General features: G+C 46.4%; 1 protein-coding gene across 1 annotated transcript in view; it reads left to right on the top strand.

Moving 5' to 3' along the window:
- Positions 1-15466, top strand: part of CPVL (carboxypeptidase vitellogenic like) — a 105196-nt gene that overhangs the window by 14200 nt on the left and 75530 nt on the right. The window contains exons 2-3 of the mRNA XM_052000224.1: positions 368-547; positions 9894-10012. Coding sequence (XP_051856184.1) covers positions 385-547; positions 9894-10012 — 282 coding nt within the window. The 5' untranslated portion in view covers positions 368-384. The remainder of the gene's footprint in view (positions 1-367; positions 548-9893; positions 10013-15466) is intronic.

Raw genomic sequence — 15466 nt, 5'->3', positions numbered from 1 at the left:
GATGGTAAGAGCCCCGAGTGATGCCTTCTGCTTCCCCTTCTAGAGAGACCTTAGGGCTGAAGGGGCCCAGGGCCCAATGGATGGATGGTAAGAGCCCTGAGTAATCCCTTCTGCTTCCCCTTCTAGGGAGACCTTAGGGCTGAAGGGGCCCAGGGCCCAATGGATGGATGGTAAGAGCCCTGAGTAATCCCTTCTGCTTCCCCTTCTAGGGAGACCTTAGGGCTGAAGGGGCCCAGGGCCCAATGGATGGATGGTAAGAGCCCCAAGTGATCCCTTCTGCTTCCCCTTCTAGGGAGACCTTAGGGCTGAAGGGGCCCAGGGCCCAGTGGTAAGAGCCCTGAGTGATCCCTTCTGCTTCCCCTTCTAGGGCGAGTTATTGGCAGGATGTGGAAGGTGACCATCCTGCTGCTGCTGCTGGCCCTGGAGCCCAGTGAAGGCGTTTTCCGCTCCCTGTACAGAGGTTTTCGCGTCTGTAGCCCAAGCTATGGAGACCCTGGGCAGCCGCTATTCCTCACGCCTTACATCAAAAGTGGGAGAATTCAGGAAGGTGAGTTCTGGCCTCCATGCGGACGGTGGATGGGTCTGTCTGCCTTTGTCGGCCCTGGGTGTGGGGAGAACAACAAATTCTGTTTTTGACTCACTGGTTTTTGTTTTGGACATAATGCTCATTGAGGGACTTGGGGCCTTCTGTCTCCCTGGGGACAGAGAGGAAGCAGTGCCCAGAACAAGCAGTGCCTAGTGATGCGAAGTCATGTGTGTGTGTGTGTGTGTGTGTGTGTGTGAGAGAGAGAGAGAGAGAGAGAGAGAGAGAATGTGTGTGAGTATATGTGTGTATGTGAGTGTATGAGTGTGTTAAGGTAGTGAGTGTGTGTGTGTGTATGAGTGTATATGTGAGTGTATGTGTGTGAGAGAGTGAGTGTGTGTGTAAAGGGTGTGAGTGTGTGTTAGAGTGTAAGTATGCGTGTGTGTGAGTGTGTATATGTGGGTGTGAGAGTGTATGAGTGTGTGTATAAAGGGTGTGAGTGTGTGAGTGTGAGTATCTTTCAAGTTTCTTTCCTCTTACAGATGAGCTGAATTGCTTAAGGTTCGGGTCATTCAGTGGTAGCTCAGTGAGTTTACTCTGGAGCATCATCGCGCAGGCAGACGGAAGGATGTATCTTTAAGGTCATAAATAATTTTTTTCCTAAATTGGCATTTTAGGGAACAGATTTATTTAATGTCTGAAATTGCACGGAAACACTGTGCATTCTGTGATAATGCTCTCCTTGTAGTGTGGCTGCTTGGGCAGACAGTAGAAAATTACTGAAATTTGTGAGTGTCAGGCCATCATCTCATTTGAAAAGTTTGTATATAAATATACATCAAATGCATTAAATGCACTTAAAAATACCGACGTGGGCATAGTATTCCATATGGGGAATAACTACGACAGAGGGTATTGGATTTATGAACTCCCTCTTACTAAAGCCTATGTTTACATTGGGGTAGACAGATGGCACAGTGGTTAAAGTGCAGAGTCTGAAGTGAGGAAGACCCGAGTTCAAATTCTGCTTCAGACACTGGCTGTAGGGCAAGTCCCTTTACTTATGTTTTTTTCATCTGTTAAAGAACTTACTGTCCAGGGTTATTATGAAGATCAAATGGGATAATAAAGAAATAATATGTTCTTTTCATCTGTTAAATGGAAGTAATAATAGCATTTGCCTTCCAGGGTTATTATGAAGATCAAATGGGATAATAAAAAAATAATAGAGAAAGTGCTTTGCAAATATTAAAATAATATATGAATGTTGGCTGTTGTTTTTATTAATAATAATAACAGCTCTGGTCACTTGGCTTTTCTATTTTTGGCAAGCTACCACAGCTCACTACTAACCTTTGCTTTGTAGCCACAATTCCTGGGCAGTTGGAGATCAGACAGAGAATACAGAGGCAGATCCGGCATCATGGCGTGTGCCGTGTGTGCACGGTGGTCTCCTGGGGCACGACTCAGTTGGTCTTACGGCGGGAGCACCTTGAGGGAGGGCAGACCGTCTCCTGGCGGGGCGTCACTGGCGCCGCCCCCCCTCCCCCCATGGGTTTTTTCTCACCATCCCAACATGCCCACCTTCTCCTGAGATTCCCACAGATAATGACTTCCCAGAATGATCCTGTGATTACAAACCTTTCCCAGAGCTCAGTAGCTCCCACTGCACTTTCCTCCATACTGAAGGAAGGCACCCGGACCCCTCTGCCCCAAACTGGCAAAGCCTCCCAGGCTCGGACCCTCCTCGTTTCTATACTTGGACAGATTTTTGGGCCCCGACTTCTCATTCATTCATTCAGTAAACATTTACTTGTTTATTGCATAGGTAGTTTTCATCATTCACCCCTGGAAAACCTTGTGTTCCAAAGTTTTTCTCCTTCCCTTTTCCCATCCCCTCTCAGCACGTATCCAATATAAGTTCTTCTTATATTGCAATCCTTCTATACATATTTCCCCATTTATCATGCTGGACAAGGAAAATCAGATCAAAAAGGAAAGAAGAAGAAGAAACAAAAAGCAGGGAAGCAATAACAAACATCGATAAATATTTATTAAGCATCTACAATATACCAGGCCTGCACTAAGTGCTCAGAGTATAAAGAGTCAAGATGGTCCCTGTCCTCAGGGAGTCTACAACCTCAGTAGGACACTGGAGACCCTCCCACAGCTCTGGTTTGGTGATTATCCATTTCCTCCCGCTGACCCAGCGGCCTGGAGCCCCTGCTTGGCATTCTGTCACTTTCTTCACTTAATCTGATAATTTTGAATGAGATACGTTTTAAAAATCTCTTAGTGGGGCTCGGAGACTATCTTTTTTAAATGCATGATGGTTAATTCTGCTCCAGAGACATGGATATGCTAGATAGTTAATTTTGCTTTTAGATAGTTTGTTTTGTTATTGGTTTTTTTAGCCTAAATCCTGAGCACATAGCCCTGGTAGTGATATAGGACTTGTGCACTGAGGGAATTAGGAAATGAGACCATTTTATAATAAAGTATTAAATGGGGAACTTCTGCCAGTTGATTCGCGGGAACTGGGAGTAGAGCAGCCCGGGCTAAGTACTAGGGGAAGACTTCTCTTCGTAGAGAGGCAGGGGGCTACAGGAGCAGACTGTTGCATTTATTGTCAGACACGATCACTCTATTATTTGTTTTTGCTTGGCTGGCCTTTTTTTTTTTTTTTTTTTTTAATCAATAAGGATTCCCTTGACATGGGAATGGTGATAGCTCTATTTTATTCAAATAGAACAAACTTTTAAAAAATTATATTCTATTATGTTCTATTTTATTCAAATATAAAAAAGTTTTTTTTTTCCTTAAGGTAGTAGAGGAAGGTTTCACGGGGGAAGTTCAGCTTTGAACCTAAGTAAGATTTAGATAGGCCTAGGGCCTAAGAAAAAGGTACAGATTCCAGGAAGGAAGGGTGTGTGCCCTGGAGATGTGACCAAAAGGTGAAAATGTAGGAGGCCCTTGGAAATAATCCAGAGAAATTCTACTCCAGCCTCGTCCCCCCAGCATTCAGACAGCTTCTCCATAAGTGACAGAGTTTCTGGAATTAACAGTAGCACAATAAAAGTCCCCAGAACATCTAAGTTTTCTTCTCTATCCCTCTGGCTCTCAGCTTGATGGACACCTCATGACCCTCATCCCAATTCTGAATTCTGACATTTAGACTCTGAAATCTAAGGCAGGGTCACCTGGTAAATCGCACCACGAGGTCACGTTCCAGCGACAGAATTTTAAATTCCTCTTGGCAGATCTGGCACATCTGGGTGTGGAAATGAAATCTTGACAACATAATTAAGGAGAATCTTATTCAACGGCAGGTTGGAAAGTTGAGGAAGATCTGGACAGATGGTCAGTGCCCGACTCCAAATCCCTCCTGTTTAGTGAGTGTGTCAGATCTCCAGGCCCACTGAGGCACTTCAGTGACAGAGCTTTCTCGCACATCCCACTTTCTACATTTATCAGGCTTAGTTTTCTGTCATCATAATTGTGTGTTAGGTTTCTGGGCAGCAGCACTAGTAAATGTGCTTAACCATAAAAACAAAATAAACAGACACGGCCCATTTTCATGTCATTGTGAATTTTGGCAAACTTTGCAGGACGGTGTAAATGGTCCATTCCGTCTCCCTGTGCTTCTGGACCGCGGATTTTGGTCATTGCTGTTGACAGAGGCATCCGTGTCTCAGAAAGGCCCTGCCAGTTGGGAATCCCTACTTCATTGGTCTTTGGGAAGAACCATTGGTAGGAGCAGTCAGGAAAATGGAAGGCAGTAATGGAGGGTGTAGTGGCTCTCCCTTCCATACCCAGGAGTGAATCGTGATTCTAAAAGAAGAAATAGACTGCGTCAGGCTTTTGCCACATTCCGGTAGCATCGGGTAAATTCCCCCCTGGCCCCCTAGCTAACGAGTGTCAAAAGTGGGTCCTTCACAAGGCCCTCAAGATGCTTCCCTTCTACCAGTGTTCATCTTCCCCACCCCCACTTACCTCCCTTCCCCTTTCTTTCTCAGCTCGAAAGGCTAAGAACAAGGCGAGCGCTGCTGTGCTTTAGGACTTGGGTCTGGTTCTTGGGGAGGGCACGAGGGGCCGCCGGCCACTTTCCCAGCGTAAGAGCATGTGACGAGACATCTCCTATATGCTCTCCCCTCTGGCATGAGAATTCCTAGTTAAAGCCTGACCTCTGTTGCTAGTCTAACCTTGTCATTTTATTTTTAAATGTATTTCTTACAAGCATTGATGATTTTCCCTCTCACTGCCCTCTTCTCTCCCTGTTGAACAAATTTTTTTTTTTTTTTTCAAAAAAAGCCCTTCTAACAAATAACAAACACATTCCCACCAAACAAATTTGCCCCTTGGCCACAAATGGACGTCTCTTTTTCAGTTGAAGTCCATCAGCTCTCTGACAAGCTCTGTCCTGTGGACCTGTGCATTATTGCAGCAATTGGAGTTCTCGAGGTTTTCAAGGGCCATTTTCTTTAAAATGTTATGGGTTCTTCTTACTCCATTCTGTTCCGTTCCATTTATATGCCATGATTTGCTCAGCCTTTCCTCAATCAGCAAGCACTCCCTCAGCTTTCTGTTTGGGGCTACTATAAAAGTGATTATTAATGTTCTCATACATCCATCAGACATTTATTAAGCACCTACTATGTGCTAGGCACCTACTGTGTCCACATTTTCCACATGAGTAACTGGTCCAGAGAAATGAAGTAATTTCCTGGAGATCGCATATTGTCAGGGCTTTCTCCCTTTGGGCTTTTATTGTTCTGCTCCTCTATGGAAGCATTGATTTCTGAGCCCCTAAAACTGAGCACTTTGGGTGTCTGTAAGAGCGCCCGATGGCCTTCCAGAGATGTCCCTTGGGCTTGTTACCGTGACCGAGAGGGAGAGCGATGGTTGCCGGACCGGAGGGCTGCCCCAGGCCTTTATTAGCAATGAGACCACGGGAAGGTCAGCAAACCTCATAAAATAACCCAAATTTCTGCTATTTTCCTGGTTTGGCTGACTTGGCTGACCTGGTTTGGTTTTGTTTGGGAACATTATTTGCCCTGCAGGGTTGTTGGGAGGGAAATATTTGTAGGACTTTAAAGCATCATACAAAAGTGATCCTGGGGGAGGGGAAGTACATCTCAGAGGTCATTGAATGTCCCTGTTTTACAAATCAGGAAACTGCTAGAAGGAGCAGTAGAGCTGTAACTTGTTTGTCATTTTTGCCCTCACTCGTTCATTCATTGTTTTTGTTTTTGTTTTTTTTTCCATTCTACAACTATTTAAAAAAAATTTTTTTTAAAGCTTTTTATTTTCAAAACATATGCATGGATAATTTGACAACATTGACCCTTGCATAGCTTAGTGTTCCAAATTTTCCCCTCCTTCCCTCCCACTCCCTCCCCTAGATGGCAAGTAATCCAACCTATGTTATATGTGTTAAAATATGTTAAATCCAATATGTGTAAACATATTTATACAATTTTCTGCTGCACAAGAGAAATCAGATCAAAAAGGAAAGAAAATGAGTAAGAAAACAAAATGCTAGCAAATAACAACAAAAAGAGTGAGAATGTTATTCTACAGCTGTTTTGTGCTCACCCATGGGATGGAGTGCTGGGCCAGGACTCAGGAAGACCCACCTCTCTGAGTTCGGACACTGACCAGCTGCGAGACCCTCAGCAAGGCACTTTTCAGCCTACCTGCCTCAGTTTCTTCAATTGTGAAATAAGGCCGGCCCCTCCAGTGTTTTTGCCAAGAAAACCCTAAGTGGGGTCTCGTGGCGTTGGAGACTCCTGAACAAGAGAGATACCAACAACGGCCTGGCTTTCTGAAGGGGCCTTTGGGGATGCAGAGAGGAGCCGTGTACGGCCCTTCCTCCCTTCTCCCTCCTCTTCCTCGGCAAGCTTTGATCTCCTGAGTGAGATAAGACCCTCGCACAGATGGCTCACACACAGGACAGGAAACGGTCAGCGCTGCGAGCGCCACGTGTCGAGCTGCTGAATCTGAAGGACAGGAAGCATGAATCACAGCTTTCATTTCCTGGAAAGGACAGCTCACCTGGACAGCAGCATCTGGACTCGCTCCTGAACTGACTGAAGTGACTTTAGCCTTTTTGGGGGAAGCTACCCAGACTGAAAGACCTTTTAGCATTGTCATCAGTGCCTTCTCTAGCGCTTTTAAAACCTTAAGATTTATGTATTTTTTTTTTTTTGCTTTTTAAATTAAATTTTAATTAATAGCTTTGTTCAGTGAGCTATATCTCCCAGTGTATCCCTTTCCCCTTCTCAGAAGGCCATCCTTTTTAACAAAGAAGAAAATACATGTCAGCAAAATTAATGATTTAGGAAAATCAGATTTTGTATTCAGTGTTCTGTACCCATAGTTCTTCACTTCTTCAAAGAATCAAGGTGGAGAGAGAGGGAGGCCCTTAAATCCTCTCACTTCTCGGGCCATTCTATTTCTCTAGTGATCAGTTTGGATGATTTGGTGTTGCCATATAGGAGTGGGCACTGTACACACCATTTTTCTTGGTTCATATAAATTCCCAGACTTCTTACTCATTGTTTGTCATTTCTTATGGTGCCGTAATTTTCCATTAATGTATGGACCATAACCGGTCCATTCCCTAATTGATGGAATCTGCTTTGTTTCTACTCTTTTTCTACCAGAAAAAGTCCTTATAGCAGCTGCTTTTGTTGTCATAAAAATAGGACAGAGAGAGGACCTGCGGGATCTACGGGAGGATTAGAAAGAAAATAGCCGTTTGTGTTGAGGAACGGCGGATCAGATTGTCTTAATAACAGCAGCTTTTGTGGAGTGTTTTAAGGTTTGCAGAGCACTTGATACATGCTAACCCATTTGATCTTCACAGCTCTGAGTGGCAGGTACATTTTATTGCCATTTTACAGAAGGGAAATTGAGGCACAGAGAGAGTGACTTGCTTAGGGCTGCTCTGCTAATAAGAGTCTGAGGCTCGATTTGCATTCATGTTTTCATCCTATATCCTTTCCACTGTAACACATAATGCCTATAAACTCTGTAAAAGTTTATAAACAAGCTTAGAATGATGGTTACTTTATAGTCTCCTTTATTATTATTATTATTATTATTATTATTATTATTATTTTGTTTTAAGTTTAGATTTCTCATTCCATGTTGCCTTTTTCCATCTTTCTCTGACATCCAGTTGTATGACCCTGGATCGGTCAGTTTATCCAAGCCTGACTTTCCCTTTCTGTAAAATGGGGATGATATTGCCTCTGGAAGGGACTGCTGAAGCTGAAAGGAGGGCTGCTCTGTAAAGCACCTTGCAAACTTTAGAGCCCTAGAAATAACAGCCATTACTGTCATTATGATGATGATGTCTTTGCCTCTCCTAACTCTCCGCAGGGTTTTTCCCTTTGCTTTGTTCTTTGTTTTTTTCTTCCTTGTCTTCTTTCTTTCCTCTCAGACTAAATAAGTGGGACAGTTATAAAGAAACTAATGTGAACATGTGAGTGTGTTGAGTGAGTGTGAGTGTGTGAGTGTGAGTTCTGCTCGGCTCTGGACGATGTCCACTCTGGGCCAAAGGGTCAGGGTCAGGGTCAGGAGCCATCACTGAGGACTCTGGATGCCTGTCTTTTGGGGGCCAAGGTCCCACTTGTCTCGAGATGATGCACAGGCTCAAGGTCCGCCCTGACGATAACTAGCAGGACAGGGCAGCTGGAGGTCCGCATCTATGTTTTGCACTTATTAAATATCCCACAGCCTGACCCTCTTTGCTCTCCCCCAGTGGGAAGTGAGGGGCAGACTCCTCTGTCCATGTACGTAGGGTTGTCCCGGGCCTGGGAGAGCCGGCGAGGGGGGAGGCTGACCTTGTTGCTGCCTCAGCCAGAAGCTGGGGCTCTGGGCCTCCCCTTCACGTGGCCGGCCTTCCCAGGGGTCGTGCATTTGTCTCTGCTTCCCTTGGAACGCAGCCCTGGGAGCTGAGAAGTGACGGGGAGCAGATTGAGAGAGGGAGGGACTGGGGCCCACCTGTGTCCGAGACAGGCGCATCCCGGCTCTGACCCGGCCAGCCTTGCTAGGGGCAGAAGTGGGTCTTGGCCCTTTTGCCTTTCTGAATTCTTTTTCCATTTCCTGTCTCCTCTCCATTGCTTCCTGGGGTGGGCCATGCCTCCAGGCTGACCTCTGACAGACCAGGCACCAGCTCTGCTCCAGCCTTTCCTTCCCACGGGCCAGGTCGCTGAGCACCTGATTAAAAGGGTCAGGCTGAGCCCACCGAGGTGGGGCTCCCCTTCCCTTCAGGCCCGCATCCAGCCTCTTATTTGGAACTGGGTTCAGAGGGACGAGCCCAACCTTCACCTGCTGTGTGACCTTGGGCAAATGAAACCCTCCTGTGGGCCTTGGTCTGTAAAATGAAGAGCTTGACTAGAAGGTCCCACCAAGGTCTAAAAATAATGGATCCTTCTTTCCTTCCTTCCATTTCTTTTCTTTCTCTCTGTCTCTGAAGGTCACACAGTAAGTTTTAAGTGTCTGAGGCTTTATTTGAACTCAGGTTCTCTTGATTCCAGGGCCAGTGTTCTAGCCACTGAGCTATCTAGCTGCCCCAGCTCCCTATATTTCAAAGGCTTATAGAATGAGTCCTGGACGAGACCTTAAGATCTGCAGATCCATCCCTTTTATTTTTCAGAGAAAAAAAAACAAAAAAAAAACGGAGGCTCTGGGCACACAGTAAATGTCAGGAGTGGGATTTGAACCCATGTACTCTTGAGATTTTCGACTCGGTGTTATTTCTATGGGACTTCACTTGTCCTTGCATTTCTGTTCAGGTCCTTTCTACTTATTTCAGATGTCTGGAGTTAGTGTTGACAAGAAGAAAAAGAATCTTCCTCACATTGATAACTTTCCCAAAGTGGGTTTGCTGCCTCGGTTTCCCCTCTCTGGAGGTCTTTTTATTAAAGCTTTTTATTTACAAAACATATTCATGGATAGTTTTTCAACATTGACCTTTGCATAGCCTTGTGTTTCAGATTTTCCACTTCTCCCCACCCCTCCCCTAGATGGCAAGTAATCCAGTATATTATAGACATGTTAAAATATATGTTAAATCCAACATGCATACATATTTATACAGTTATCTTGCTGCACAAGAAAAATCAGATCAATAAGGAAAAAATGACAAAGAAGACAGGTTAGGTGGAGGTCTTTGAGCAGAGCTTGGATAGACGACCACCGGTCCACCATGCTGTTGAGGAGATCCGTTTTGAGGTGGGGGTTGGAGTAGGTGGCCGACTCTGAAATTTGATGACTTTATGATTGGTCCCAGTGGAGGCCACGGTCGCTAATCAGCTTCATCCTCCCCCTCTCCTAACTTGGGGTTCACATTTCGTTCCAGGCAAGCAGTTGAGTTTGGTCAGCCCATTCCCAGGAGTCAACGTGAAGAGTTACTCTGGCTACCTCACTGTGAATGAAACCTATAACAGCAACCTCTTCTTCTGGTTCTTTCCAGCTCAGGTAGGTGGAAGGCACTATGGCGGCAGAACGGGCCCTTTGGGGGGCAGAGGGTCCTGGGTTTCAAGTTAGAGGATCTGAGTTCCAATCCTGCCTCTGCCACTTAAGAAACAATCACATCATCTCTCTGGGCCTTATTGTCCCCATTTATTTTCATAAAGAGAAAGCTGATCCAGAGAAGTTCTTACTTCTCTTCCAGATCCAAGGCTATAATTTTGTGGGTCTAAGGTTACTCTACTTATTGGAATCAGGAAGAACTAAGTTCAAAACCATCCTCAGACACTTGCTAATTGTGTGATCCTGGGCAAATCACTCCAATCTGTTTGCCTCAGTTTCCTCATTTGTAAAATGAGCTGGAGTCGGCAATGGCAAACCATTGCATATTTTTGCCAAGAAAATCCCTGGGGTGGTACTAGTGCACTATGGTCCAGGGGATCGCAAAGCGCTGGACACAGGTGGCTGACTGAACAACAAGCACTCACTAAAAGTGCTTACGCAGTAAAAGTGGCTCTCCGAAGACGCCCGACAGCGGGTATGGACGGACTTTCTCTGGAGACACTTCACAGGCTTGACGTGCCCCAGCAGAGTGGGGGCTGAAGGGCTGGCTGGGATGCTGGGCATTCCACTGGGCGCTCATCCCCACCAGTGGTCACGAGGAATCGGCCCGGCCGGGGGCCCTTGATCTCCGGCATGCAGGCGTCTACACGCTGTTTCCTCCGGGGAATTTTTAGAAGCAGGAGGATATCAGAAAGAGGGAGGCAGGAAGAAGGTCAAGTATTCCCCCAAACACAGCTTCTGGGACTGATAAAGTAAGTCAGAATATGCCCCTCCCCAAGAAAAACACCAGCCAAACAAGGAAATAGCTCTTTTCTCTTTATAAATTGGGGCTCCAAGCAGGGGAGTGAAAACTTAATTTATTTGTAAAAGTTTATGGATTTCTCCTATTTTCAGATATACTTGCCCGCCACCTCACTCCTGACCCCCCTCCCCCACTTCTCTCTCTCATTACCCATCCAGCCTTGCTCTGTGACACAACAGATATTTCGAGCAGCTGACAGGCAGAGCCACGGTAGAATAGTTGCTACACTGGGGGGAGGGGAAGAGGAATCTGGATTGAACCTGCCCCCTCTCCCTCCAGGCAGGGCTGGGTGACCTTGGAAGTTTGTTTCACTGATCCAAACCTCAACTTCCATCTCTATAAAGTGAGGGGTTGAAGGGCTGGATGAACTTCTAAAACCCTTCTACTTGCCCATTTGTGATCCTATGAGGGAATCTCACTTTTGGCTTCCGCATCCCTTGACCCCAACCTTTCCAGAGAAGGAAGGGAGACGTCCTTCCCCATCTCTCCCCCTGCCCAGTTCTGCTTGTTATAATTTTACAACAACAAGCACCCATTAAAAGCGAAGACAGAACTCAACTATGTAGTTAACATTAATGGTTAAGGTGGAATTGGTCGAGGGGGACGTGATCTGAGGGGAACGAGGTGGGCATGATACCTGACTATAGTTAGGAAGACCTGAATTCGAATCCCAGCGCCAATTCTTACCTGTTGTGAGATGTCGGGGCCATAGCTACTTATTTTTCACTGCTAGATGAAAAAGATAACAATAATAATAATGATAATAATAATAATAATAATAGGTAATAACGTACTTGTCTTTCAGAGCCGTAGTGAAATTCAAAGAGGGGAGATAATGCAGTATTTGGTAGATAGTGAGCGTTTAATAAATGTCTTATCTTTCGTATCATTCATTCATTCATTCATGTGCTTGCAAACTGTGAAGTGCTCTGTAAATGCCAGTCTCTTTCCTCTGCTTGCCTTCCCTGGTTAGGACGCGGCTCCTGAAGCAATAAGTTTCAGCTCTGCGCCCTCTGCTGGTAGCCCAGCAAACCTCCAAGCCAAAGCAAGAAGCCATAGCTTTGTTCGGGGAACCCCCAGCCAGGCTCCCCCAGGGAGGTCCAGGAGTTTTGTCTCCCCCTCTTGTCCTCTGGCGAGGTCCCAGAGGGGATCGGCCCGTTCCATTCCAGCCTGGGGGGACAAGACCTCAGAGCCCAGTGCTGAAAGGGACGGAAGCAAACAAAGCCCACTGGAGGGATGGAGGAACAGCAGTGGGAGCCGGAGCCTCCAGCTGTGACAGATGTGCTGGGTTAGAGCACAGGCACTTTGGGGGGAGGAGATAAGGGGTGGGCGGACTACTTGGGACTGCGGGAGGATGTCCAGGGGAGAAGCAGACCACAGAGAAGGGGCAGAAATGCTGCACACACAATGCTGTTTTAATATGAACCTTATTGGAGTCTGGGAAGGGAAAGGAATCTCTGGGTTCCTCCCATCCTTCACCCAGGGGCATTTTCTCAGTCAGTTCCTTTTCTGACTTGCTTCTCCTCCTTTAGCCAGTTAAACTCCACACTGCCCTTCCCTTCTGCTGTTCATCCTTTGCCTCAAAATCTCAACTCCATCAGCACCCCTTCCCTACCATGTCCTTCCTCCTGCAGCTTCCCCCCTTCCTCTATCTCTCTGCCTCAGGCTTTTCCACTTCTGTAAGGAAGTGATTTTTCTTACCGTCAGATCTGACAGTGTCACTGTTCTGCTCAATAAACTGCAGTGGCTCCCTAGTACATTAGAAATGTCTCCCAAGGAGCCTTAAAGCCCTGCACCAGCTGGCTGCCACCTGATATTCTAGGTTCGGCCTTTTCGCCCTTACCAGTCTGTCATTCTTCAGCCAGACTGGACTCTGCTCGCCACCCACAGACCCCCATGTTCTGTCTCCAGATCCACAGGTGTCCGGAGGGCTGCCAGAAGGGCTCTGAGTGACCATGTTCCCAAGGTCATATTTCTACTTATTCTCAAGGTCTCTCATTTAAAGGGAGCGAGGCTCGATCTGAGTGTGGTTCTGGACGTTTGGGGATCTTGAAGCAAGATCCATCCTAACAAAGACAGGCTCCCCACTAGAGGGTCTGATGATTTCAGCCCTGGATGGGGCATCTCACTGAAAAGCTGATGGATGGACAGGGAAACGTGACTAAGGCCTTAAGTAACATTTTAACGGTCTCGCAGCTTAGAGAACTCCCAAAGGCTGAGCTTCGCCCTGGGGCCGCATCCTCTCACGGCTGCGAGCGTCCTCACGGGGGGGGGGGGGGACCCTGGGCACAGAGACAGCAGCCTAAATGGGCAGGCCGGTGCCGCTTCAGAAAGCCGGCCTAAATTTTTAAATTCTGTTTAAATTTTCCAAGGCCTGTTTGCAGTGTCACAATCCCCACTATTAGAGTTTCTCTTTTGATTTAAAAATACTGTGGCTTCAGACACTGTCATTAGAACCCACTGCATTTGAGAGGGTTTTAACCTGAGTTATTTATAAGCTTTATAAGGATGCAGCTGGGTGGCCCAGTGGATGGAGCCCTGAGCCTGGAGTCAGGAGGAACGTAAAGCCACTGATTTACTGCATGATTTTAGCTGTGTGATCTAGGACGAGTCAGTTAACCTCACAGGAGAAGGAAATGGCAGAAAACGCCACGGACATTATGGCCCGTGGGATCACAGTCAAAGACAATCGGACAGCTAGTCCTGTGGTTCAAAGAGATAGAGAAAGAAAAAAGAGCTACACGTGTAAGAGTATTGACAGCGGTTCTTTATAGAGTAGGGAAAACTGGAAACTGAGGGGGTGCCTTCCTCCCGGGGAATGGCTTGGGGAGGTGTTGGAGGGGAGTAAGATGAAGGAAGGGGCTGCATTGTGAAGAGCTTTAAATTCCAAATAGGATCTTGAACGTGGGAGCTGCTGAAGGTGGTGTAGACCTGGACTTAGAGTAATCATTTTGTGTTATCCCAGACCAAAACTCTTCTCTCGTCATGATTCCTCTTAAACCTGTTCTTTCCCTGACTGGAATATAAACTCTGCAAGGGCAGGAAACGTCTCACTTACAGTGCCTGAGTCATAGGAAGAGCTTAATGAGTGCCTTGTAATTCAAAAAGAAGAAAAGAGAGAAAAAAAGAGGGAGGAAGGAAAGGAAGAAGGGAGGAAGAGAGGAAGGGAGAGTAGGAGAGTGGAAGGAAGAAAGAAAGGGAGGAAGGAAAGAAAATGAGGGAGGAAGGAAGGAAGGGGAAAAGGAGATTTGGAGGGTGGAAGAAAGAAAGGAAGGGAGAGAAAGAGGAAGGGAGGAAGGAAAGAAGGAAGAGAGGAAAGAAAGGAGAGAGGGAGGGAGGAAGGAAGGAAGCAAAGAAGGAAGGAAGAAAGGAAGGAAGGAGGGGAAAAGGAGATTGGGAGGATGGAAGGAAGAAAGGAAGAGAGAGAAAGAGAAGGGGGGAAGGAAAGAAAGGAGAGAAGGAGGGAGGGAGGGAGGAAGGAAGGAAGCAAAGAAAGGAAGAGAAGAGAAAAATCACTTTATTCTCTGAGTTGAGGATGGATTGAAATTCTGTGTGAGCGCCTATTTACTGTAGGCAGTACTATAAATTCTCTTAAAAGTGAAAGATTTTCTCCCTGGGCCCTCCATACACTGATAAAATATAATCATAGCCGGAATTAGCTGAGAATAGCTGGTCACATTGGCTAGTTGTTACCTGGTCTAGAGGCAAGGCAAGAAGGGAATGATTTCTTAGGCATTTAATAGAGGGGAGTGGAGCACAGGAGCCCCCTGAACTTTGTAAATGAAGCCTTGGCTTAAGTGGGAAACACAGGATAGGGAGGGCTCCTCAAGGGTGAGATGGCAGATTGTGTCATTAGGCACTAGTTTTGTATTTTTATTTTTTTTATTTTATTTTTTTTTGGTCCCAGACAAAGGAGTACTTAAAATGATTTCTTTCGGATTCCTTTCAAAGTAGGAGGAAAATTATAAAACAGGATGTTGGGTTTTTTTCTTTTTAATTCATTCAAAGAAGATTGAATAAAGGAAGTGAATGCACGAATGGGAAAACTTTTAAAGCACCTACTATGTGCTAAGTGCTGTGTTTGGGGGGTAGGAAGGTAAAAATGGCGCGGCCCTTTCCCTCATTGACCTTACATTCTGTGGGGGCGACCCCCGTTGTTTGTTTGTTATTGTGGTTTGGGGGGCCTAGGGGAGGAGCAGCGCAGTAAATGCTTATTGACTGACTAGTGAAGGGACGGGTAGCATTGGTCCATTGCTATCCATCTGAAGGGTAGCTCTGGTTGTAGTATTCCAACCAAGAAATTGAGGCCCAGAATTCCTGGCTGAGCCTGGGCCTGGGGACCCATCTTGGAAGACAAGGGCTTAAGTTCTAGCAGGAAGGAGAGACACGAGCAGGAGCTTGGCGGCCTGAGAGTCTGGTCATCGGAAGGCTGTGGAACGTCACCCCCAGGAGGCCAGGACTCCCCCAATTAAGCCATGGCTCTGGTTCTTGGATGGCGGGGCCCCTGGCTGCAGTGGAGGCCTCCGGGAGTGTCCACTTCTCCAGTTGGCCACCAGAGGTCAGCAGAAGAACTGGGACGGACACTCTCGGAGCCCTGC

Source organism: Antechinus flavipes, chromosome 5 (genome assembly GCF_016432865.1).
Source record: "Antechinus flavipes isolate AdamAnt ecotype Samford, QLD, Australia chromosome 5, AdamAnt_v2, whole genome shotgun sequence".
Classification (NCBI taxonomy): domain Eukaryota; kingdom Metazoa; phylum Chordata; class Mammalia; order Dasyuromorphia; family Dasyuridae; genus Antechinus; species Antechinus flavipes.
The sequence above is the reverse complement of the archived record's forward strand: the minus strand, read 5'-3'. Positions and strand labels throughout refer to the sequence as shown.